At 38.8% G+C, this 25518-nt stretch overlaps 1 protein-coding gene across 1 annotated transcript in view; it reads right to left on the bottom strand.

Annotated features, from left to right (window-relative positions):
* Positions 1-24562, bottom strand: part of LOC149543275 (Cysteine proteinases superfamily protein) — a 118141-nt gene extending 93579 nt beyond the window's left edge. Inside the window, exons 1-4 of the mRNA XM_089798120.1 lie at positions 24315-24562; positions 24047-24215; positions 23148-23235; positions 11229-11292 (exon numbers count right to left, since the gene is read on the bottom strand). Coding sequence (XP_089654246.1) covers positions 11229-11292; positions 23148-23235; positions 24047-24215; positions 24315-24342 — 349 coding nt within the window. The 5' untranslated portion in view covers positions 24343-24562. The remainder of the gene's footprint in view (positions 1-11228; positions 11293-23147; positions 23236-24046; positions 24216-24314) is intronic.
* Positions 24563-25518: the final 956 nt, after the last annotated feature.

The following is a 25518-nucleotide window of genomic DNA, read 5'->3' as shown; positions in this document are numbered from 1 at the left end:
GTGAGCCATCCCTAGACCTGTTGGGACCATACACAAAGTGGCAGATAGTGTAGTGCGCGAAAATAACAAGGGGGTGGTTGTAGCCTGTGACAATCTAAACCTCCTCGTCATCTTCTTCCTCTTCTTCCTCCTCCACGCTATTCTCCTCGGAAGATGTTTCCTGTCGCCCGCTATCCATATCATCTCCTGTATCCATCCAGGGTCTCTTCTATCCTGTAGGACCCTTCTGCACAATGGTTGAGTCTAAGTGTCTCCACTGCATGATAGGGGGTTCTTTGGGAGCTAATGGCCCAGGTTTCACCTCCAACCTGTCCTCTGGAATCATCCATGTTGTAGCATTGAGGAACAGTCCTATGGCATAATGTGGCATATAAAATGTCTTATGCTGAAGAGTCATAAATTCATGCATACGTTCGGCCAACACAGATGCCCAATCATACACTTTCCCGTTCATTATACCATTCATCAGAGATACCTACGGAAAGGAGATATCGGATGCCCACTTGCTCCCAGATGTCTATTTTCTTTAAACCGCTTCCCTTTGATGTCTCAGCCAATGCTTCCTGCTCTGCTTCAGTCATGTCTCCGCATACCAACCTAATCAAAAACAGTTTTACCTCCTTAGAAATTTTCTTGGGCTGAACCTTCTTGCCCTACGGCCCTGGCAGGCCAAACACCCACGTGAAATCTACTGCCTTGGAATGAAACAACGACGTCGTTGTCCAAGTACTAAAATGTGCTCTTTCGAGAACCCCTGCCATAAGTCTCGACCATGGCGTGCAGGAAACCCTCATAATCCCGAATGCAAAACATAGGCATCCGAATCACCCATTCCACCTGTGCCCTTTTGATGCTGGCTTTTACTGCATAGTCATCAGGAGTTTCTTGCCACCACTTTTTGCAGTCCATTCTGCTCAACCCTTCAAATGCTATAGTCTGCGATGTGATTTTAGTGGTTGCAGGTGCTTGAACCTTACGTTTCTGCTTGCTGGCGGCTTCATTCTAGTTACCTACACTCACCATTTTCATGCCCTTCTCAACTGCAGATTCTTCCAATTGCTTTTTCCACTTTCTCTTGCCTGCAGACTTCATTTATTGTTAGGTCAGTTATTTCCTCACACAATTTCTTGTCATTTCCTAACGGTTCAAATCCGTATGGCCCCTTCCTGAATGGTTTGTGAATGGCTCCTATTCTTGTATAGATTTCCTATTCTGCCTTCTTCCTTTGTCTGCCCTTGAAGATAATTTGCAACCCTGCTTGGAAGTTCGTACGGTGGTAATCAGGTAGCTTATCCTTCAATTCTATATGCCAAACTTTCTTCCTTAATTGTGTATGCCAACTTTATTATGCAAATCCATACATCAACTGGAGCTTCTAAATCTATACGAAGGCAATCAGGCACTGAATGGAGTTAAACCACCAAATCTGTACAATAGGCAAATTATCCTTTGAAATTTTGTATGCCAAGTCCTTAATTCTTCAAAATCCGTATGCAATACCCTTCAAAATTCATACAAAATATCCTGTAAAATCCGTATCCTGAATCTGCCAAACTCGAAGCTTAAACTTGCAAATCTATACTGAAGCACACGGGCGACTTATCATTTGAAATCCGTACTGCAGCAATTTTGGACCTTCAAAATCCGTACGGCAGCAATATCCATTAATCCTTCATAATCCGTACGCCAAGATGTATACTGGAAATCCGTACACCAAGATGTATACTAGAAATCCATATGCCAAAACGTATACTGGAAATCCGTACAACAAATTCTATTCAAAAAATCAGTACGGCAGCAATATCCATTAATCCTTCATAATCCGTACGCCAAGATGTATATTGGAAATCCGTACACCAAGATGTATACTAGAAATCCATATGCCAAAACGTATACTGGAAATCCGTACAACAAATTCTATTCAAAAAATCCGTACGGTTACAAACTCAAAAAATCCATACAGTGGCAACATGTAGTGTCCTTCAAAATCCATACAGTGGAAACAGCAATAACCTCTAAAATTCGTACCCAAATCCATACACCAAATCATATGCAATATTAGCAGTATCATGCCAAAGCTGTACACCAAAACATGCAAAATCCATATGCCAGAATGGGGAATCCGTATATCAACTGGGATTTAATCTACAAACTTTCAAATCCGTACAGGGTCTACACTATATAAAATGTATGTTTCTTTGTAATTGTCATACAGTGCCTTCTAATACAGCATAGACCACCGTACGGTGATGACTTTTTTTTTTAATATTTTTTTCAAAAAAAAAAAATCAAAATTTTTTTTTTTTTCTAATACAACAAATTCAATTTACCCTCGAGACTTCATCGTTTTGCGATGACAAGGGAGTCATTCGAACTTCATTCTGCGCCGACAAGGGAGTCTTCCTGGCATGGTACATTTTCAACTTCGACCCGTTCACTGCTTGAGGCACTTCTTGTCCATCCAAAGTCCACAATTTTATTGCTCCATTGTCACCTACCTCCTAGATCTGGTATGGCCCGACCCATCTGACTTTGAATTTGCCTGGTTTGACTTCATTCCTTCCATCATACTTCAACACCCACTGACCTGGTTGGAATTTGTTCAGCTTCAGGTGTTTATCATGCCACGCCTTGCGCCTATTCTGCGTTACCTCCGTGGCCCACTATGCCAATAATCGCTTCTCCTCAAGCTTGTTCAAATTATGCAGCCTCTCCCTCAGGCTTTCCATGTCGCTTAACTTATTTTCAAGCACGATCCTCAGACTCGGTATCATGAATTCAGCGGGTACCACTGCCTCCTATTCAAACATTACCTGAAATGGTGTGTGCCCCATCGTCACCTTATACGTCGTGCGGTAAGCCCAAAGGGCAGAGAGTAATTTTTCCTCCTAGTCTTCACCTTCAACCGCACAAGTCTTGTAAATAATCGATACCAGGATCTTGTTTGTGACCTCAGCCTGTCCGTTTGCTATTGGGTAGTACAGGCTCGATAATGAATGGCAGATCTTGAATTCAGTGGTGAGCAGTCTGATAACATGGTTAACGAAGTGTCCACCCCTATCACTTGTTAACTGTAATGGAATCCTGTACCTGGTAATGATCTGCTCATAAATAAATCTTGATGTGCTGACGGCTGAGTTATCCGGTAGTGCGCATGCCTCCACCCACTTGATCAGGTACTCTGTTGCAACAACAATGTATCGGCACCTTCTAGTCTTGCTCACCTTCAAAGGTCCGATGAAATCCAACCCCCATCATTCGAAGAGTTCCTATGCGTGTGAGGGGTTAAGCGGCATAAAGTCTCTCTTCAGCGGCTTCCCTACCCAGTGGCAAGTGTTACACCCAATGACCCATTCTCGCACGTCGTTGTACACTGTCAGCCACCACAGTCCTGCCAGCAATATCTTCTGTGCCGTGTTATCAGGTCCCATATGTCCACCTGTTGGTCCCTCATGTGCTTCCTTCAACACCTGTGGTATTTCTTCTTCTAACACACATCGTCGCAGGATGTAATCAGGCCCCATCTTGTAGAGCAATCCATTGATCAACTAAAAGGTACAGCTCCTAATTATCAATTTGCACCTTTCATTTGGTGGCATCTCACTTGGAAACTGTCCTGTCGAAAGGTATTCTCCAATGCTCGTGTACCATTTCAGCAGTACTACAATCTAAAACAACTATGCATCAGGAAAGTCATCGTTTACTCTGTCCGCCGGTTCCCCTATTTTGATTCTCGATAGATGGTCTGCGCTGACATGTTTCTTCCCAGGCCGTACAATGATTTTGAAGGTGACCTCCTACAACAGAAGCAACCACCTGTTGATTCTGCCTTGAATGATAGGTTTATTGATCATATATAACAGAGTTTGATGGTCGACAGAAAACACGAATAGTGTCGCCAGCAGGTAATGATGAAACTTCTGCACAGCGTTGACCATTCCCAATGCTTCCCATTCTGTTGTACTGTAGTTCTACTCTACTTTTGATAGCAGTCGGCTAGCAAAGTATATCGGGTGCTCCAACCCATGGCTACCTGTCTACACCAAGGTTGTTCCAATCGCATAGTTGGATGAGTCGACATGAACATGGAACTCCTTGTTCCAATCCGGATATGCCAAGATGGGTGTCGTAGCCAGTCGTACCTTGAGCCCTTCGAATGCCTCATCCTGTTCTTTCTCCCATCTAAACAATTCTCCTCTGCACGTTAACCTGTCCAGCAGGTATGATACTTTGGCAAAAAATTTAATGAACCTTTTGTAATAGCCTGTGTCCCAAAAAAGACTTTACCTCTGTTACATTGGTGGATAGTTGCATTTCTAATATAACTCTGACTTTGTCCAGAGCTGTCTTCAATCCCTCCTTACAGACTATGTGTCCCAGCAGTCTTCCCTATGGAACCATGAATCTACATTTCTTCGGATTCAGGACTAGTCGTGCCCATTGACATCTCTCCATACATTCACCCAATGCTGCCAGATGTTTGTCCTCGACATTGAATACCGACCGATCATCCAGGAATGCCTTGAAGTTGCCAATGGACATTTTGTCAAAGATGTGTAGTATGATCCGCTGGAATGTAGCCGGCGCATTGCACAGGCCGATAGCATCCGATTGTATGCGTACACCCCATCCTCTACAACAAATGTCATCTTCAGTTTGTCCTCCTCTGCTATGGAAATCTAATTGTATCCCGAAAACCCGTCCATAAAGGAATAAATTTCATGTCCTACAACCTCCTCTAGTATACTGTCTGTAAATGGAATCGAGAAGGGATCCTTGACTATGACTGCATTAAGGCATCTGAAGTCTACGCATATCCGAATCTAGGTGGTGTCCTTCTTCAGTGAGATTACTATGGGTGAAACCCATTCACTTGTCTGAACCTTGAAAATAATACCAGCTTCCAGCATCTGGTTGATCTCTTCTATAACCCGTGCCACATAGTTCTTATTCATCTTGTAGGGTCGCTTCCATACGCGTACTGCTCCTTCAACCAGCAAGATGCGATGCACACACAATTCCGGTGATACTCCTTTCAGATCCTTATATGTCCATGCGAATACATCTTTGTATTCCAAAAATATCTTGAATGCTACTGCTTTCAGTACTGGATCCCAGTTATCTCCTACCAGTATGTTTCAAGGTTCAGCCTCATCTCCCAAGTTCATGGTTTGTAGTGTGGCTTCGTCATATTTGATCGGCTTCCCCTTACTGAATACATGGGCGGGTGATTCATCCAGCGGTGCATCCCCCTCTTTCATTTCTCGGAACTCTCTTGGAAATTCATCTCTATTGTGCCCTTCCTCTATTATCAGTACGTTACAGCTCTGGAACAGCTCATAGTCCTCCATCTGCCAGTGGTAGAGACCATTCACCGAGTCCAAATCATCATCCATTGATCCTCCTTCCAACCGTAGGACTCCCTCCTGATCTGGTTCCATACGCTGCCTCCCTTCATCCTCTTCTTTGGAATCTGATGACAAAGCTTCTTCCCCTACCATTTGGGTGTGTAAATCAATGATGAGTTTTCGCCCTTTGCTCTCTTGTGACAGAGTATTCTTCTTCCAGTCATGTTTAACTTTGGCTTGTATGAGTCATCCTTGGCCGAGAATGGCATCATATCCTTTCCTCTTGAGCGGGATCACGACAAAATCTAGCAGGAACGGCTGTGTTTCGATAGTTATGGGTTGTGCCATCAAGACTCCCAATGGTTTGATTCTGTGCTGGTCTGTTGTTGGCAATTGGAATGTTGGCTACCCTAACCTCTTCCAGGTATCCTCGGGTAACACATTCACGTCGGACCCTCCGTCCACAATCGTGTTTGTCAGGATAGTTCCCAAAATTCCCATCTCGACGACCGTCAAATGCCGTCTGGACGAGAGGGCTAGCAGCATCAGATCTTCCACACTTGCGCCACCTTCTTTCTCCCTTCCTTGTTCTGCTGGTAACTTGGCAGTTGGAGCAATGTTCATGAGTGTCGAACGGAGTTGAGGCATTGTGAGCAACAGATCATTGATTTTGACTGGTACCTCAATTTGTAATATATGTCGTACGATGTTCTGTTTCGCGCAGTTCCTTGCTGAGGTATCGGCAGTGTCCTTCAAGTGTGCTTTCTCCACCTGCATTGCTTTTTGAAGTTCGGCCCGCGCCTCCTCAAGTCTCTTCTTTTCTTCCGTCGAGTCAGGGTACATTTTTGCTTGCTTCCGTGTGATGGCTAGAACCTCCCCTTCGTCCATCCCGAAAGTGATCAAATTTACTCCCGACTTTGGGCACTTGGCATCTTCGTGATCGCCGGGTCCGCACCATCTGCATAATAATTTTGGTCTGCTTGCCATTGTACAGTCTCGGGCAAAGTGGCCCCACAAATTGCATGCGCGGCATTGAACAATCGATCATCTGTTTGCATCATACTGGATTCGACTTCGGCTCCCATTGTTATTGTTATTGTTTGCATTGTTGTTGTTTTGCCCACGCCGATTATTTCTGTATCCTCCCAATATAGCACCCTCCGTACTGGTGTTCCCACTTCCTCCTGATGTGGCAGCCTCCTGTGTCAAGAGCACTTGCTAGGGTCCTCTTGTTTTCATATTGAAAGGACATTCCTTTGTGGAATGTCCCATGATTTGGCACATCTCGCAGAACTGGTTCTTCGGACAGGATCCCTTCATATGGCCTTTTGTCTTGCAGTCTGTGCACCATAGCTCATTTCCCTTGGTCTCCTTCTGCATGTTCTTAAATTCTTTCATCATTCGGATCATATCCTTTTGGAGGGCTCAGACCTTTTTGCTGCTGCCTTCATCGTCGCTGCTATCTTCTTCCGAAGGTGTGTCATCATCTGAATCGGATGAGCTATTCTTCTTTTTCTTTTTTGTCTTCTGTTCACTTTCTAAGTTCATTGCTCAATTGTATGCTTCAGTGTATGACGATGGCGGCACAATCTTCATCTTCTACTGCAATTTCAGGCGTAGGCCTTCAATGAACCATCTTTTTTGCAACCCATCTGTCGGCTTATTTTCCATTTTATTTATTAAGTCCTTTAATTTCCTGGCATATACTCCGACTGTTTCATTCTTCCCCTATTTTGTGTTGTATATCTCAGCTATGATCTCATTGTCATCACATAGCAATTGAAATTCAGTGGTAAATTCTTTTTTAACATCATCCCAATTGGTTAATTTTTGCGGATCCGTATCGGTGTACCAATTGATTGCTACCCCCCTTAGGGTTGTCGAAAATTGTCAAACCCATTCGTTTGCATCTGTTACGCCATTCGCCCTCCAAATTGTTTTGCATGTTTTACAATGTCGGATTGAATCGGCTGCTCCATCACCATCAAATTTTGGCAACTTTTCCTTTGGTCCTACCATCACTATTTGAGGTTGAGGGGTTTGTTGTGTACCTGCGTTGTTTTGTACTCCCGTGATGTTCTGTACTCCCGTGTTGTTCTGCACACCCGCGTTGTTCTCAACACCCGCGCTACTTCCGACAGTCGTGCTATTTGGTGAAGAAGGGTTTTCGTCAACCGAAGTTGTCCCTTCTGAAAGTGTATCTCGGACGAAGAGTTCACTCCACGCTCTTGCTCCCTTGGCACTTCGAGTCGTGCGAGTCAATCCCCTTCCGTCTTGATTCTCTTCCCTCGGCATATGCAGGTTTAGAAACTCCTCCCTTGCTTCTTCCACCAAATCCAACTGTTGTCAAGTCTCCTCCAACAATTCTTCAGTGCTACAGTGTCCGTCGGTAATTTGCTGAAACCTCCATCTACGTTCGGCCTGTTGTGCCAAAATTAAATTTTCCTGCGCGGTGCATATTTCATCCTTTTCTTTCAGCTTATTCATATTCTTGTTTAGTCGATTCAGCATTTAGTCTTCATTTATCTGTCTTCGTACCAGGTCCATTGGGCAACAACACCAAATGTTTACCGTATTGTGGTAAAAAAATCAATAATTACAAGCAATAGATAAGAACAACAGAACTCCTTGTATTATTCACACATGCTAAAGACATTACATACAGATCATGATTTACAATGACCCAAAAGGGTGTATAAATACTTTCTGAAGAACCTTCCCAAAGGGGTTCGTCGGCTACATGACAATTACCGAAGGGCCTGTCGGCTACATAAAAAGAACCTTCCCGAAGGGACCCATCGGCTACAATTTTACCGACAACAAAGACCAAAGGTATATGTTTGTTTTGTGTTTTTTAGTTTCGTTGTTGTTTGCTTGTTGTTTTGTTTTCCTTCTTTTTGAAGAGGTTGCAAGTTCTTTCCCAACAACATGAGAGCATTTTCACTCTATTTCATGCAAGTGCATTAAGTTATTCCGTATTCATCAACACATGTCAAAGCACTTCACATCTCATTCTCCTTCCGCATTTACATGTAATCTCATCCTTCATTCCCACTTACATGTAATTCCGTCCTCCGAACCTAATTACATGTTTACATCAAGTAATAATTATATGTAAGTTACTTTACATGTAATGACCTCTAGAGAACCCGATTTTGGTAAAAGGTCACTCTTTTAAATACCAAATTTGCCATTTGCACACATCCATATGCATCCCAACTTGCATTCTTGGCCATACTCAAAAAAGCCCATCTTTGCCCGCATGTAATTCACCCTTGACAGTCTGATTTTGGCCCTTTTTGCCTAAATACATACACTTTCCGGTTCATTTCCAGCTATCATATGTGTTTCATAAGTATCTAATCCATGCTTCGAACACTCATCCCTCATGGATTCGTCATTGAAACTCAAATCCCAAAGTTTTCATAGATCGAATCTCATTGGAAGATGTTTTCGTCTTCATGTTGTGGCACACTCTTCAAGATATGTCAGAACTTCTTCAAAGAACAGAGACATCTTGTCGAGAAGATATGCTTTGATCCTCGAGAAGCAGTAATTCGTTTGGTCTCCCTTTTCCTAATGTCTGTCCAAGAACCTAAGTTCATGTGGGAATGCACCAAGCACTTTGCCTCAAAAAATAAAAATAAAAGAGTTAAAAGTGCTAGTGGAAAGTTGTTCTGAATTTAGAATTCGGACACCATCAAGAAGGTTTTCAAAGTGTCAAAGACTCCAGAATTCACGACAACTCGAATGAGAAAAAGCTTGATCACATCAAGTTTTCAAATAATAACTAGAAACTCATCAAAGAGTATGCAGTGGTGCACAATACAGGAATTCTGGACCCTACAAGCATCGCCAAGTAGAAGGCCCTTTAGAACAATCCCTAGGATTGTTTAAACTCTCTTCCATGTTCTTCTTTAGTTTTCATGTTTATAATTGGAGAGAATGAATTGCATGAAAATATGTAATTACATGTAATTCAATTGCATATCCTTACGACATGTAATCCAAAAGAAAATTCTCACCTAGTTTGACCAGGTCAAAGTTGGTTGAGTTTCTCCCACTTTTTCTCAACTCCTTTGCCTATATAAAAGAGTGCCCTCTCATTGTAAAAATCATTGTAAATATGTAATTACATGTCATTCGATTGCATATCCTTACGACATGTAATCCAATGATTTCTCTCACCTAGTTTGACCGGATCAAAGTTGGTTGAGTTGCTCCCATTTTTTCCTCCACTTTTTTCTCAACTCCTTTGCCTATATAAAGGAGTGCCCTCTCATTGAAAAAATCATCTTTTTTTGTATGCAAAAAAATTCTACCAAACTTGTGCAAGCATAACTTTGATTGTGTAGTACCAATTTGGGATAAAAGTAAATAAAAAAATCAATTGGATTTGAAGTTTTGACTGGAAGTAATTGTGATAGAGAAAATTAGAAGCTTTGACTATAATTTGTGCCTATTGTCTTTGATTCATGTTATTATTGTGTGTTCAATAATAGAGTGTAGTGATTTAAGAAGCAATTGAAGCCAAAGCTTTGATTGGGAACGGTTGTGGCAATACATAGACTAGATCTTTGACTGTAGCTTGTGTTAGCTTCTCAAATTCACAAAAAAATAGTTAGAATTTCCCTACATGTGGAAGTCTGTGCACCCCAATGGTAGAGGTTTTTCTTATAGAATAGATTAAAACTAAAAATAAGTTATAGAATAGAGATCATCTACTTTTGGAAATCTTTGCACCCCAATGGTAGTGATTTTTCTTATACATTAGACAAACAGGACTTAAAGGCAAACCGGTACGCTTTCAATCAGCCTTTGAGTGGAGAGACTTTGTCTCATACATTGTGGCTGGTCATCCTATTTTGCGACTAGATTTTAACAAAATGCTTGGTTGCAAAATATCCACCCAAAAAGTGCAATTTTGGTGGGAAAATTTTATTTCCTTCTGGATTTTATGCATTTTTATAAGGAAAAATTATTTTTACAAGGGTCTTTCACGTTTTAAGTATGGGAGATTGGTTTTTACAAGGATTTTAAAGCCCTTATACATAAAATATGCCTTTATAATATATTCTGGACTATTTGACTAGGTAAAATATCAATGCACTAAAAATGATATCACTAACCTCTACAACTTGACCAAGAAGAGCCTTAATTTGGACATTCCAATTTTCACTCACAACTTTCACAACTTGACTACTTAAACACTCCTCAACCATTTCAAGTTATGAACTACCACCTCAACTGCCAAAACCTAAAAACGATGAGCCGAAAGAGGGGGTTTCCAATTTGCAATGGGGTGATGGTGTGAAACCTTCACTACACTTGGCAAGTTTCAATGGTTCAATATTTTGATAAAAACTACCAAATGTTCCGATCAATCCTATCAGATATGGATTCTTGTATACCACTACTTGTGAAGGATGGCTTATGTAGATTGTCTCATTATTAGAATTCACATGATTTCCTGGAAAAAAAAGATATTACAAATGATGCACACTATGGAAATACCATTTTCGTATTGAAAAAAAGCCAAGAATAAAACATGATATCTCAAAAAATCAGTTTCAACGCAATCATTTTATTCAAAACTACTTAAAAATACTCATAGGATACCCAAAATATGCATCACATAATATTTTCTCTTGCTAACTCATGGAAGAGGAGGTCATTTTTTTGCCTAGTGAACCATATATTGGAGATCTTTAATATAAAATTACTTACAAAGAAAAAGGTTCCAGTAGAAATGAGTAGGCTATAGGATCCAAGTTCAGCCAATCATCACCCATTACTTATTATGGAAACAAGGTCCCTCATGAAATCACCATTTAACAAGATCAAAATTTCTATCTTTTCCCTAAATAGATTACATTTTACCTGCATCCTCCACTTCTTCTCTTGGGCTCAAAGAAATCCCCTTGTTTGCAGCCATCCCCTTTACCTGCAAGAGATCAACAACAAAGTAGTAGAAATCAGAGAACTAGAACATAGTGTTTGAACATTTTTCTTTGTTGATGTCAACAGTTCCTTATTATAATATATAAAACTGCACCAAGTACTATAACAATTATATGGTTGCCCAATTATGCAAATAGTCAAAGATAATATAGATGCAATAACAAAAAACATTTCTCCTAACCCCAAATTTCCATGTTTGATTGCTCTCAAAACGCCATAATTAATATTTGATTCAAAGGATTAGATTTGAACTCATTGCTAGATGTTTGTTATTTTTGATAGAAAAAGCAATATTACACAAGTTTAATAATGAACCAAAGTTTCACTAAACTACAATTTAGAGAAACATGTACCTTGAGCTAAAGAAAAAAAATCTCTTAATTGATGCACAACCTAGCACCGATATATAGAATTCTTATTGAAACCAATTAAACCTAAATGTTAATATACACTTTCCAAGAAAACCGACATTTTAGCAATTCTCTATTTAAGTCCTCCCAAAACAAAACATTGTCTTCCTGGCTAACTTTTTTCTAAAGAAAATGAGAAGTAAATAAAGTCCACAAATAACCAAAATAAATTATTTAGACACAAAAAGCAAGCAGTTATAAAAGAGTACAAGGTCAAAAATACTATAGGTTGTCAATAAGTACAAAAGAATAAACAAACCAAAATTAAGTAAACCTTACATGGTTAAACCCAAATCCATAATAGATATTAGAAGTATAAATAGTCCGATGAGGGAAAGACCATCCAAAAAACCATGGACTTGGACAAAGATTTTGCAGAAAACCATGAAAGGAAACAAACACCACCATGTGTCTGTAATGAGGTGCAAAGGGAAGGGCCAACAACATTATCATCAATCGTCCATTGATGGATTTAGAAAGAAAAAATTGTTGGATATGTCCAGGTACAAGTATTAAATCGAAATTTGAATTTGCCTCTACAAGCAATCTGGTTGCAGAAGATGCTAGCTTATACACTTTGACATAATGTAATATTGGTACAAGAAAGAATAACAAAGCCAAGTGGGAATCTTTAATGACAACGATAAGTATAGCGTATAAGGACTATTAATAGCTAGAAATTGAAGGCAACTCTCAAGTGCTGATAGAGGTTAAGTTCAAAGGTATTAGTCCCAATTGAGCAAAAGAAGAGCTCATATTGAACCAGCAATGGTGTGGATAACAGTTTGTAGACTCGGTGAATCACTGAGTACTTTCAAAATATTGCAGCAGTGAGCTTTTTGTGAACTTACCTCGATGATTTCTCTTGCTCGGTTTTTGACAATAATAAACAAAAAAAATAGCAACTCCAACAGGGTAAATCCAGCCTATGCTCAAACCATAAGAACCCCGGCTAACTCTGACCAGAATTTCAGTTTGACATTTCATCAAACAATTGGCATGCTAACTGTCCAAAATCTGATTTTTGAGTTTTGAATGTGTTTGATATTTGTTTTCACGGCCAAATCATAGGTAAACATATATAAATGATAAACAATAACATGTGAAACAAATGATGAACAGACTACAAATTTATGATTTCTCCTTGAATAACAACAAAAAATACAAAGTCACTGGTCCAATGACAAAGTCACTCTCTATGGTGTGACTGTGAAACTTACGGAGGAGTTTATTGCTGAGATCACGGGGCTTCCTACGATGGGCATAAAATTCACTAAGCAAACTAGTATTTCAAATGCTGCCTACAAAAAGTTTCCGAAAACGGAAGAAGAGGAGAAGCTTCTGGAAAAGAATGGTGATTTCTTTGATGCGAACCAGATAAAGGAGATCTGGAGGGATGTTCTCTGCTGCATCCATGAGTATTTCATACTTGATGGAAGAAATAAAAGAGTTCATAAATGTCATTTTGTTTTTTTAAATCATTTCAAATATAAAGATAGAATATCTTTCCCCTTCTTTTTGCGGTTTTCTTTACTTAATAGTTTAGAAGCCCATAAGAAAAAGGAATCCAAACCCATTCTTCATGAAGGTCTGATCCTTCTTATTGAGGGATATTGTAAAAATAAGCACATTGCCTCTGCTCCCTCTAAGGACAAGAAGAAAGAGCCCATTAAGAGTAAGAAGGGTGACTCTGTTAAAAGTAAAGAAAATGCCTTGAATTTGAAACCCTCTGCCTCTCAAGTTCTTGAGGATGAGGAGTCTGAGACTGATAATTCGGAAAGCTGTGAGAATTGGAAACCTGAGGATGAGGATGATACTGAGACTGGAGAGTTAAGTTCTAATTTGGACGGGTATCCGGAGACTGAAGATAATAATGAAAAAGGAAAAGAGGAAAACAATAGTGAAGGTAATTTTGAACAAAGTAAATCTAATAATGAGGGTAACCAGGTTTTTTCTAGTGGGGGTAATAAAGTGGAAGATAACACTGTCGGGAATCCTGTTGAGAAGAATAAGGAGGACCATACGGCTATTACTGCTTCTCCTGTTAAGGGGATAGAGGAAGAAAAAAAGAAGGACTCTGCTCATCCTGAGGACTATGCCGAGGGTGGAAAGGAGGATCAAACGGAAATGAAGGATATCAATGACAATGTCTGCTCCCCCCCACACGAGACTGCTGAAGATGATTGTGACGCTATGCAGAGGGATACCATGCTTACCTTCCTGCATTCTGCAAAGGAGAAAGCCGACACCAGTCTCAAGGTTGATTCCTGGATCTACAATGAAATAATGGGTTTGAAGAAAAAGGTGGAAATTCTGCAACATAACCTGGATACTATCAATGTTAAACTTAGTCATATGGAAGGATAGATGGGAGACATCCCTAAAAAACTTAACAACTATGAGCAGAACCTCACAATGTTAATCAAGGAGAGTAGCACTAAGATGGAACAGGTCACCTCGAGTATTTGTGCAGCCGCTGCAAGCCTGGGCAAAAGGGCGAATGAAGATATAATTTCGGCTGAGGGTCCGAGCAAAAGAACAAGGCAGAGCTCGAGGAAGAGTGCTATGAAAGCTGTTGCTACTATGGATGTTGTTTCCATTCAAGAGACTGCTACAATTGGTAAGGAAGCAGCTAAATTGATCCTGGAGCTGCAATAGTGGCACTGGGGTGGGTCCTCTGGTTTGGTGCCTATCTGGTATAGGTCACTGGTTGGGGACTCTGGTCTTGGTTTCTGGTTTTTTATAGTTTAGACTATTTGTGGTTCCAGGTCCCTGTAAAACCTGGTTTAGTTTGTTTTTGGACTTTTCTAGTGGTTTCAGGTCCCTGTAAAACCTGATTTTGATACTGTTCTTCAGTTTGTTGCAGGTTTTTTCCTGGTTGGGCTGTCTTGCTTTATCTTTTTGTTTTTTGTTAAAGGGTTTCGGGGTCCCTTCAAAACCTGCTTTTATCGTAATCTAAAACAATAAAAAATACAATGATATCAGATCTGATATGGGTTTAATACTACTACATCAGCGAACAAGTTCCCTCAAATAAGAGGGTTCTATCTAGTTAATAAAAATAATTACACAAATATGCATATGCATAAATAGAAACCATTTACTGAGAGGGGTACAATCTTAAAATGGAAGCACCTTATTTTGAGACCTTTTAGCCCTTCTTAGTGTGGTTTTGGTCTCTCTTTTCCCTCCCCAATCTGACTCACATTTCTAGATCATTTGTCACCTTCCAATGTGGTCCTTTAGGCATTGCATTATCACCTTTTTGGCATAGCTTCCAATGGGTCTTATTCTTGGACTCCTTCTACACCTCCTCCAAGGTCTTCGGGATCTTTTTCTGTGTCCTCCCTCGGGAATAGGTCGACTTGGTCAACCTGTTCTAGAATAGGTTGACCTATTCCAAGGAAGAGGTCGACCTCTTCCCCGAGGAGTTGGAATCACGGGGCCCGAAGTGCCTCGGGGTTTTCAATTAATTTATTTTTCTCCTAGGTCAGCCTGCTTTGTTTCGGGCCTGAAAACTAGTATAAAAGGAGGCTTGGGATTTTCAATTTCCACATCTAATCCAATCCATCCATGAGAAATCAAGATGCATCCATCTCCACAAGCATACACACGTTCAAGCAAGCATCCTCAAGCATCCATCAAAGTTTAAGCATTTCCTACTTGCATCAAGCTTCTTCCTTCAAGGTGATAGTGAAACTTGGCTTCTAAGGAGGAGATCTATCTTTCCAAATCCTTCAACTTCTTCTATTCTTCATTGCGGCATGTCACATACATTCCTATACATGAGGTTTTGACTTCTTTGATTTCCTTTTAGTTTCTTTGTATCAAGGCTATTGCATTTGCATACTTGGTTACATATCAAATTCAATTGCATCTAAAAAGGTAATCATATCTTTCATTTGATATATTCGATCCTACTACATGTTAGCATTTCTTCTATCATTTACATTTCAATTTCAAAGTTAATTCCTCAATCTAGGGCTTGACCAACACAAGCCCTCATCAAACAAAAAAACAAAAATCAGATCTATTGTGTGCAAGAACCGGTTAATGAAATTGTGGTTGCATGTTACATCCCAATTTTTCAATACATTAAATAATATTATAGCCGTCGGAATATCTCGTGAATCAGTTGTTCGGTGATTTTGTTGGAAATTACAATTCTTGTGAAATTGGGTATGATAATAATAATTGTTGAGATATTCTGATTGATGTGAAATGGAATAGCGGTTATTGGTTGATATATCATGTGAATGTTAGTTAACCGTTAAGATGAACTTGGAAGAATGAATATCATATAAATTTAGCATGATTATGTGATTTATTTTATTTTTTTAAATATTGGAATATGTTATTACCGGGAACCATTTCTATTTTGCACAGCATTGCCAAAATGAGAGTTAGGAAGGGGGCATCCAAGTTCACCGTCAGAATAACAGGTATGAACTTAACCACTTAGGCCAAGGATTTGAACAACTAGACAACCAAGGAAGTACAGGGATTACCATGAGCTATTCAATTAAAACCACTAAAAAGAAACATTATAAGTAACTTAAGTAAGAATAATACCTTTATCATTTCCTTGCTCTATGCAAGCCAACATACCTTGGTATAAAAATATCTTGTCTATACTCGTACTTGTGTGGGTATGAAATAAGTACGTATGTATACACATAGATATGTGTGTGTGCAAAATAATCATTAGCGTATACATATATACATATATATGCATATATATATACCTACATATCATAGGACTTTGGCAAGCATGAATATATGGAGAGTGATATTCTTATACAAAGATATGTTTAGATATATCTTTTGCACCTTGCTTTTATAATCTTTCCTTTGGCATGGGCATGGTATTTATTTAATTTTGCTCGACCAACCTTATTACCACCACCTTATGGCATGGGGCTGATAGTTTTGTATATATATATTCCTTTTCGAATTTTCAAAAAATGCTCTTGCAACGTTTATACCGCATCCATCTTGATTTAATTGAACCCACGTGGGAGGCCATACTATCTTGGCTGATACAAGTCTATATTGTGCTTTATGATCCCTGTAGGAAAGGCTCCCTTCAACATATATTCATCATTCCTTCTCTCTCTATTTTGCTGCAACATTTCCGAGCATTTAGTCTTTTTCTGTAACACAATATAATATTTATGCCAACCATATTGAGGTGGTGAGATAGAAGTTAATTACTAGAGCCAAAGCTCATGGGTTCGGGTTGTGAATACTCATCGACCCAATTTAAGGTTTTAGTGTTGGGTCATTCTGCCATATCCAAATACTTCAGACCGATACCAAGAATCAGGTCATGCATTTGATTTCCTTGTAATGATTGTATCATGTTTGGCATATGTGATCCGACTTGTTTATCAGCCCTGATTATTACTTTGATACTTGTTGCAAGATTCAAAGATGCACATATTTTTGTTGATCTAAAATGATCATATGTTGACCTGTTTATGCATTCCAATAGTGTTATATTGTGTTGTGAGTTTTCTTAATAAAAGATCTAATCAAGAAGTTCAATACAAGGAAATAGCTGATATGTCCTTGAGATGGAAAACTCTCTTTTGTAATAACAGAACAGAATTAAAGAACATACTATATTATGATGCCATAGGCCAATAAAGGAATGATATATGGCAAAGGAATGAGAGATCATGAAATCATGAGAATTCCTCCTCCAAGTATTAAGGACCATCATGGTTGAGCTTAGGGAGGAAAGAATGGAAATCCCTGCAGTAAAAGGAAGCAAACAAATCAATAATAATACCATAAAAATCAGAACTTAAAAATGAAATCTCATGGCAATCCATTTGTATTTTTCTTTTCGCCAAATCGAGCGGTGGGTGATAGGGCACATGAGATGCCCATCCGAAATCCTTGGGCAAGGTAGTAATTGATGTTTGCTACCATGATCACTAGAGGTCAGGGTGCTAGCAAATGTAAGATAGGCTAGTTGGAATTTGTCCACAGTCTCAACAATTGACTAGTCGACACTCTAACTCCAAGATGCTCAGTGGCTAAATAAGGGTGTCCCAAGCCAACTCCTAGGGCAGGAAGGGCCTTTTTCGTTTGAGATTGTGAGGGGATACTAAGCATTTACAATTGGGAGATTAAGCCCATGGCAATGCTTCTCCTCTCTTCCAAATGCCAAGACTTGCACAACTCCGTTTCATCTACTTCTTTTACACCAGTAATCCTTTTAAGTTTCATTTGTACCTGCTTGTTAAAATATGTTGTTTTTCCTTAAAGTATTTAAAGTTGGAAATGGTAGTTTAATAACTGAATGTCATAAGAACCAATTATTAAACTTTTTTTATTTTCTATTTATATGCAAATCCAGAATGTAGTTAGATCGTATTTTCCTTTTCATGTTAAGTAGTTTAGTAACTGTTTTAACCAGTGTTAGAGAACTCAGGGAGTCCTTGCCAGACTCAGCAAGTCTCGAGGCGAGCCAGGCAAAACGAGGCCAATGGCCTCTTGCCTCGGACTCGGCCGAGTCAGGGCTGACATGCCGAGTCCCGTTAGGCAGATTCGGCCAGCAATTAGCGTTTGGAAAGGACCAAAAAAAAATCTTTTTTTTAATTTATTTCTGTTTGTTTTGGTATGTGAACATTCTAAAGCATAAGTTCGACCTAGAAAGGTCATTCTATCACTTGCAAACACAAAGAATAGAGAAAGGAGAGTTGAGGGAAGAGTATTGGGGTTTTGGGAGATACATTAGCAAATCGGTTGGCTCTCATCTATCGGTTGTTGATTGTTTGTGTCACTTTGTAGGTTGCATATAAGCATTGAGAGGAGTTAAAAGAAGCATTTGGAGGCTTCTTCAAACTTGGGTTACATTTCTATTTCTAGAGCTAATTTGAAGAGGTAAGATAAAAAAAATTCTTGTTAGTTTGCAAAAAAAAAAATTACATTCATGATTTTTTTTTATTTGTATGTGTTTGGACTCTTTAGATTTGTTCCATTTTATGGTGATGAAAAACTTGAAAAGTAAGCAGCCCCAGTGTTTGTAAATTGGATTTTCTATATTCTAAATGCTTATTTTTTATTTATGGTATATTGCAGCAGCAGCAACATCATATCTCAACCTGAGGGTTGTGGAATTAGGCCTAAAACTTACCCTGATGCTGACCCTAGTGCAGTAGCAAGGGATAGGACTTGGAAACATGCTATTCTAGGGCATAAGAAAGGAGTTGTGACATGTTGGCATTGTAAGATAATATATAGTGGGGGAGGCATTAATAGATTGAAGTATCACCTTGCACATATACCAAAACATGATATCAAAAAATGCAAGGAGGTACCTCAAGATGTTATATAACCTCTCTTAGAAGAATCTTTAGAGAAGAAAGAACTAAAAAAAGCAGCATGAAGAGATGGCACAATTAGTTGGAACTATAAGTGTAGAGAGCTCTTCAATTTATCATGGACATGGTCACCCTCCAATTCCACCCTCTTCTACTACTACATCTCAGACTATGAGTATTGGGCCTTGAGTGCATAAAGAAAAATCCTCACTTGATTCTGTCGTTGGTAAATATTGTGTAGTCAACAAGGTGTGTGTCAAGATGTATGTCATCGGTAAATACTGTGTAGCCAACGGGCCCTTTAGGAAGGTTCTTGTTATGTAGCCGACATGTTGTATGTAGCCGACAGACGCCTTCGGGAAGGTTCTTCAGGAAGTATATATATATATCCTCCAAGATCATTGTATTCATCATCAAAATCATTATGTACTATATTGGCATATGCGAATAATAGAAGTTCTGTTGTTCTTATCTATTGTCTGTGTGCATTGATTCATTTACCCAGTACAATAAACATTTGGCGTCGTTGCCTGATGGACCTGGAACAAAGGCTAGAATGAAGACTAATGCCGAATCAGCTAAACAAGAATAAGAATAAGCTGAAAGAAAAGGATAAATTATACACAGCACAAGGAAATCTAATTTTGGCACAGCAAGCCGAACGCAAAAGGAGGTTCCAAAAGATTGCCGAAGGACACAGAAGCACTGAGGAATTGTTGGAGATTCGACAATGGGTGGAGTTGGTAGAAGAAGCAAGGGAGGAGTTTTTGAACTTGTATTCACCGAGGGAAGAGAATCCAGACGAAAGAGAATTAACTCGCACGGCTCGGAGTGCCGAGGGAGCACGAGCGTGGAGTGAACTCTTCATCCGCGATACAGTTCCAGAACGGACAAATTCGTTTTACAGAGACCCTTCTTCACCAAAAAGCATAGCTGTCGAAATACAAAGCGCTGGTGTCGAATAAAAAGCGTTGGTGCCGGAGTGGAGAGAGTTGCCGTCGGAATACAAAGTGTTGGCGTTGGAATACAAAGCATTGGCATCGGAATACAAAGCGTTGGTGCCCGAGTACAGAACGTCGGTGTCACAGTACCAAACAATGCCCCTACACAACATCGAGTAATAATGGCAGGACCAAAGGAGAAGTTGCCAAAATTTGATGGTGACGGAGCAACGATCCAATCCAACATTGTAAAACTTGCGAAACGATTTGGAGGGTGAATGGCATAATAGATACAAACAAATGGGTCCGGCAGTTCCAGCCACCCTACGGGGTGTTGCAATTAATTGATTCGCAGATACAGATCCCCAAAAGTTAAACAATTGGGATAACATTAAAAAGGAGTTTATTACAAAATTTCAACTGTTGCGCGACGACAACGAGATCGTAGCGGAGATATACAACACCAAACAAGGGAAAAACAAAATAGTCTAAGTCTATGCTAGGAAATTAAAAGATTTGATAAATAAAATGGAAGATAAGTCAGTTGATGGACTGCAAAAAAGATGGTTCATTGAAGGCCTACACCGAAGTTGCAGAAGAAGATATTTTGGGAGCTATACTCATTAAGAGCTTTTCCATGGCTCTTTCTACTTTTTCTAGTTTGTGGTAGCTTCTCTATGAAGATGGAAGGTGACAAAAAGAGTGTGGAATCTATGGATTTTGCAGAGCTAAGAAACAGTGCCAAAATATGGAGAATTTCGCTAAAGGGAGGATTGACGTCATATTTGGAAAACCCCATGCTTGTGAAACCAAGATCGCGGAGATGTTTGCAAAGGATGGAAAGATGGGAAAATCTCCCTCTTTGCGAGGAATTTCACCATTGATGAGAACTTGATCGTTGAGGGCACAAGCCTTTTGATGGATGGCCTTAAGTTTTCAAAGGACAGAAAATACTTCGATATGGCAATCAAGAAGTTTCTGAAAGAAGATAAGGAGATGGAGAGGATTGGTTAAAGTGTCCAAAAGAAGCTACAAAGCTTCCCAGATCAAGTCTATTTGGCATGAAATCCTGAGAGTTCATGCAATATGTTACTCTGGATGGGTGCTTCAGAAGTGTTTTTGGTCATTAGGCACAAGTATCTTTTCCATTTTCTTTTCGTCTTCTTTGAATGTCAGTTTAAGGGAACACTGAAAGAAATTGAAGAAAAATTCAGTCCTTCATAATAGTTTACTTTTATTAAGCCATGGGTATCTTAAATAAATGCCTTGCCCATCAAGTGTTTCTTCTATTTTTGTTTCAGACGATGATGATTTGGGAACTATTGGCTTGGAAGAGGAGTGGAATGCAGAGATGGATGACTCGGATTCCAAACCACAAAAGAAGAAACGAAAGCTTAGGGCTAAAAGGAATTCCCTTGTTTCAGAGAAAGGGAAATTTGCCTCCCCTGCTATGGAGAAAGGGAAATCTAACTCCCCTGCCATGGAGAAAGGGAAATTTAAAGTGACAAAAAATTCCCATACCTCTGAGAAGGTGACTTCGGAATCCCCTACTTCTTATAGTTTCTACACTGCTACAGACAGAGGCCTCATTTTCCCTTTGGACATTGATGTGGTCTCCCACTATTTTATATTTGATCGGGAACATCCAGAAGTTATTTTAACCATAGCCTGTAATGGTGCTTTTGATATCATCAGGCTTATAAAATGGGCCTTTTATGAGATAAAGGAAATCAAAATTAAGAAAAAAGCAATTATTATTAAACAGGAGAAGGGTATCGAGGTTGCTGGCAATGATAAGGATTAAAGCAATAATCCAGATAACAAAGGAAATGAGTTATGGAACGAAGCTGAAAAAAAGTAACTGGTTTATTATCTGCACAAAACAGTGGACATCGTGGAAAATATGGAAAAAGGATTAATAAGGGAGAATCAATGATTCGGAGGAGAAATTCAATAGTGTTTATGAAAATTTGCTTTCCCTTGTTAAAAAATGCCACAAAGTGATCAAGAACACTGCATACACCCCTAATGCTATGGTCGGCAAACTGGATAACATTCATCAGGATAAGCTGGTGGTCGAACTAGATATTGAAAAGGAAAAAGGACAGGAAGAAGAGACTGGGCCAAGCAAAAGGACCAGAGGTAATTTGAAAAGACAAGCAGACAAGCCACCTTAACACATCCAAGATTTGAAAATGATTGCACTCAACATGACCCAACTGAAGGCTGAAGCGGTGGAAGCCTTGAAGAATCTTGTCTAAGGTTTTTCGCTCTGTTCTGTTTTGTGTTGCTTCCTTGTTTGTTTTTCGCTGTCATGTTCCTGCCGGTTGTCTGTGCTTTATCTGTCAGATTAGCTTTGTAGTTTGTAGGTACTCTGATTAATGTTTAACTTTAGATACTTTCTGTAACTGATTTTGGGTCCCTTCAAGGCCTGTTTGGTTCGTAATAAAAAATAAACAAAAGAAACACTTTAGTAAGAGATCAAAAAACTCAGGTAGGTTAAGTCTTATGCTGCCTATGCAGAGGGGAATCTGTTAGGCTCTTATCATTCACAACACTAGGATTCTTTCTCCTACAACTAGTTGTAATCTGCAGGTGGTTGGGATTGCCTGGTCTATTAATGTTGTACTTCCTTATAAGGAAGCCCTCATCAGCCAAATTTTGAACTCAAAGAGCATAACAAGTGTAGATTAGCACTGAACGTGGTGCATTAACAATAATAATCTTGGGAGAGTTTGAAGGACAAGTGGAGTGGTCTAAGGCAAAAAGGTTAGCAAAAAGCTTTTGTGGTTTGTAGAAAAAGAGTTCGGATTAATTTTGAAGGTGTTGAACATAGAAAGGAAATCTTCTTAAGAATTTTCAAATTTAGATTGTCTTATAATATCTCAAATTCCTTTTTACAAATATCTATCTGCTCACATTGGCTTGCAGAAATTCACAACCGTTTCTGGATCAGACGAAAATTTGTACTAGGAAGTGTATTAGACAAAGGTAACAAACTGTACACATGCGACGAATTAAATATCTTACATGATATGAAAAAAAAATATTTGTTATTTTTAAATAATATTCAAGAACAATAGATATTTCAATATTCAAATAAATTCTCAGGAGAAACAATTGTAACTTGAACAAATGCATAACTTTGCTTACCAAGCTTCGAAACATACAACGACCATCTCCACGAACTTTTTGTACAGTATAATGTTCAATTTTCTTCATGGCTGGAGATGTTCCTCGTCTGTAAGCAGCAGTGATGTTAACAGCCAGCATACTGTAGATACTGCTGTTCCAGCTATTTCATAATTCTTTGATTTTTTATGTCCCGGCTAAAAAGCAATGTGACTCCTATACGGGGAACCAATACTTTAAATGTGTAGTATGTTATTTATACATTGGCGTTGAGAACAAAAGAACATAAATCTGTATTCATTATACTCAGAAAAAATAAAATTAGTTTTAGCATTTCTATCTTATCACATTTGTCGTGTTGTTTCCCAAGATTTTTCATTAGCGCAATTTCACTCGTGGGCAAACATACAGAACATGACTACAATGAAAAATGTTTCCCAAGATTTTACTTTAATTAGTTCTAGCGAAATAACTAGTTTAGGGTATCAATTTTATTTTTAAGTTTTCTACAAGACTTTATATTTAGAATAAGAGGCCTTCATTATGCAAGCCCATAAAATGATTATTTTCATTTATGATAATAATTTCATACTGAATGATAGTATATGTGAGCTTCCCTATCCAGCTACGATTGTAAATGCAAGGTAGTTCCTTAGATTACTGCCAAGAGAGACACAAATTATTGCTTTGTAGAAGCTGATAAAAAGAAATCAACCCACATAAGTGCTCTTATTTTCTTATTTTCCTAGAAGTCCAAGGCCCCTGACTGATAATCCATATCCGCGTGATTCTCCCTTAAAAAAATGTTTGAGTTTGACTCTTAAACTTTGACCTTGTGACCAGAATCAGTGCTAAACTCAAAACTGTAAACCCAACTACAGCTGAAAGAGAAGGAATAGATGTGAAGAAGCTCAACTGACCTTGGCAATTCAACTCGAGCAAAGAACAGAGAGTCTCTTGAATGTGCATCTGGACTAGCTGAAATGCAAGCGAACGGCGCAAATGCACGAGGAAGCTGATTGGTGAAGGAATTGGCAGATACAATCTCAAATGACGCACTGCCATTTCTGATTTGTTCTACCAAACTCTCTGTTCCAAGATTTTAAAATCAATGACGTTGCTAATGCTAATTTACGTCTTCCATTAATCACTTACAAACGAAAAACAAATCCGAGTTGATTCATATACCTGTTAATGACTTGTGCTGCTTCCCCATGGCTGCGCTGAAATCCAGGCTTCTCCAGTTACAATTAGTTGAATGATTTTACAATTCAAATTTTAGCTTCTTAAGGAATGGATAATGTGGGCTAAAATAATCAAAATTGCTTCAAGAAACTCAAATTTCCTTGCAGTTTCTGCCGCAGGGAACGGAGGTCTTCAATCCAAGCGCTCTCTAATTCACTTCAAACTTCCATTATTTCGCTTTTTAGAATCACGATTAAAAATATGATAGGCAAGTGGAATTGTATTGGTCGCTTTGTTGAAGAAGAGCCCATCATTTTAGGAATGATCTTAAGGGTTATGTGGGAAATTAAAATATGTTTATTTAAGAATATATTAGTTTGAGATATCAGATTTATTATAATTCTATAATAAATTTTTGGATTTGATGTGTGTGTGTGAGAGAGAGAAATTATAATATGTTTATTTAAAATTTTGAAATTATGTTTATTTAAGAATATATTAGTTTGAGATATTAGGGGGCGCTTAAGTTGTAATAATTTTATCAATTAAAAATTATGTACATTTCTCCTCTTCTAAATGAGTACAAGTAGGAACGAAAGGACTAAAGAAAACTTCCTAGCAACAATTGTGTAAATATTTTTAATATCAATATCATTGTTGTTAGATATACATATTTTTTAGTGAGATTGATAAGGTAGCACTTTGGCATGTTGCACTTTTGTTGTGGAGGTTAATCCTATGGATTGGATAATATCAAACTCTCTTGGATGTTATTTAATCGTTTAATATCTTATTAGTCTTCACAATGGAGCAACTATGGAATTTGGTATTTGCAAGAGGTTTTAACATGTTTGTCTTATTAATAATCCATATTAAGACAAAAACTATGGTGAGAAATAGTTTCTTTACTAATAATTTTACAAGTAAGCTATTTGTGGGTTTGATTGTGCTAGAAATATTTTGCATCAACATGTTGGATCACACTCTGAAATTCATATTAGGATGATAAGAATTAAAAGAAATTGAAACCAAAAAGATACATTCTCGTTGATAAGGAGTGCATATGCATATGCATATGTATATGTATATGTATGTGTGTGTGTGTGTGTGTGTGTATGTGTATGTATGTGTGTACACACACGCACGCACACACGTGCACACGCGCACACGCACGCACGCACGCGCGCGCGCGCGTGTGTGTGTGTGT

This window comes from Cupressus sempervirens, chromosome 8, assembly GCF_028749045.1.
Source record: "Cupressus sempervirens isolate cs-2001-9-10 chromosome 8, ASM2874904v1, whole genome shotgun sequence".
NCBI lineage: Eukaryota > Viridiplantae > Streptophyta > Pinopsida > Cupressales > Cupressaceae > Cupressus > Cupressus sempervirens.
The sequence above is the reverse complement of the archived record's forward strand: the minus strand, read 5'-3'. Positions and strand labels throughout refer to the sequence as shown.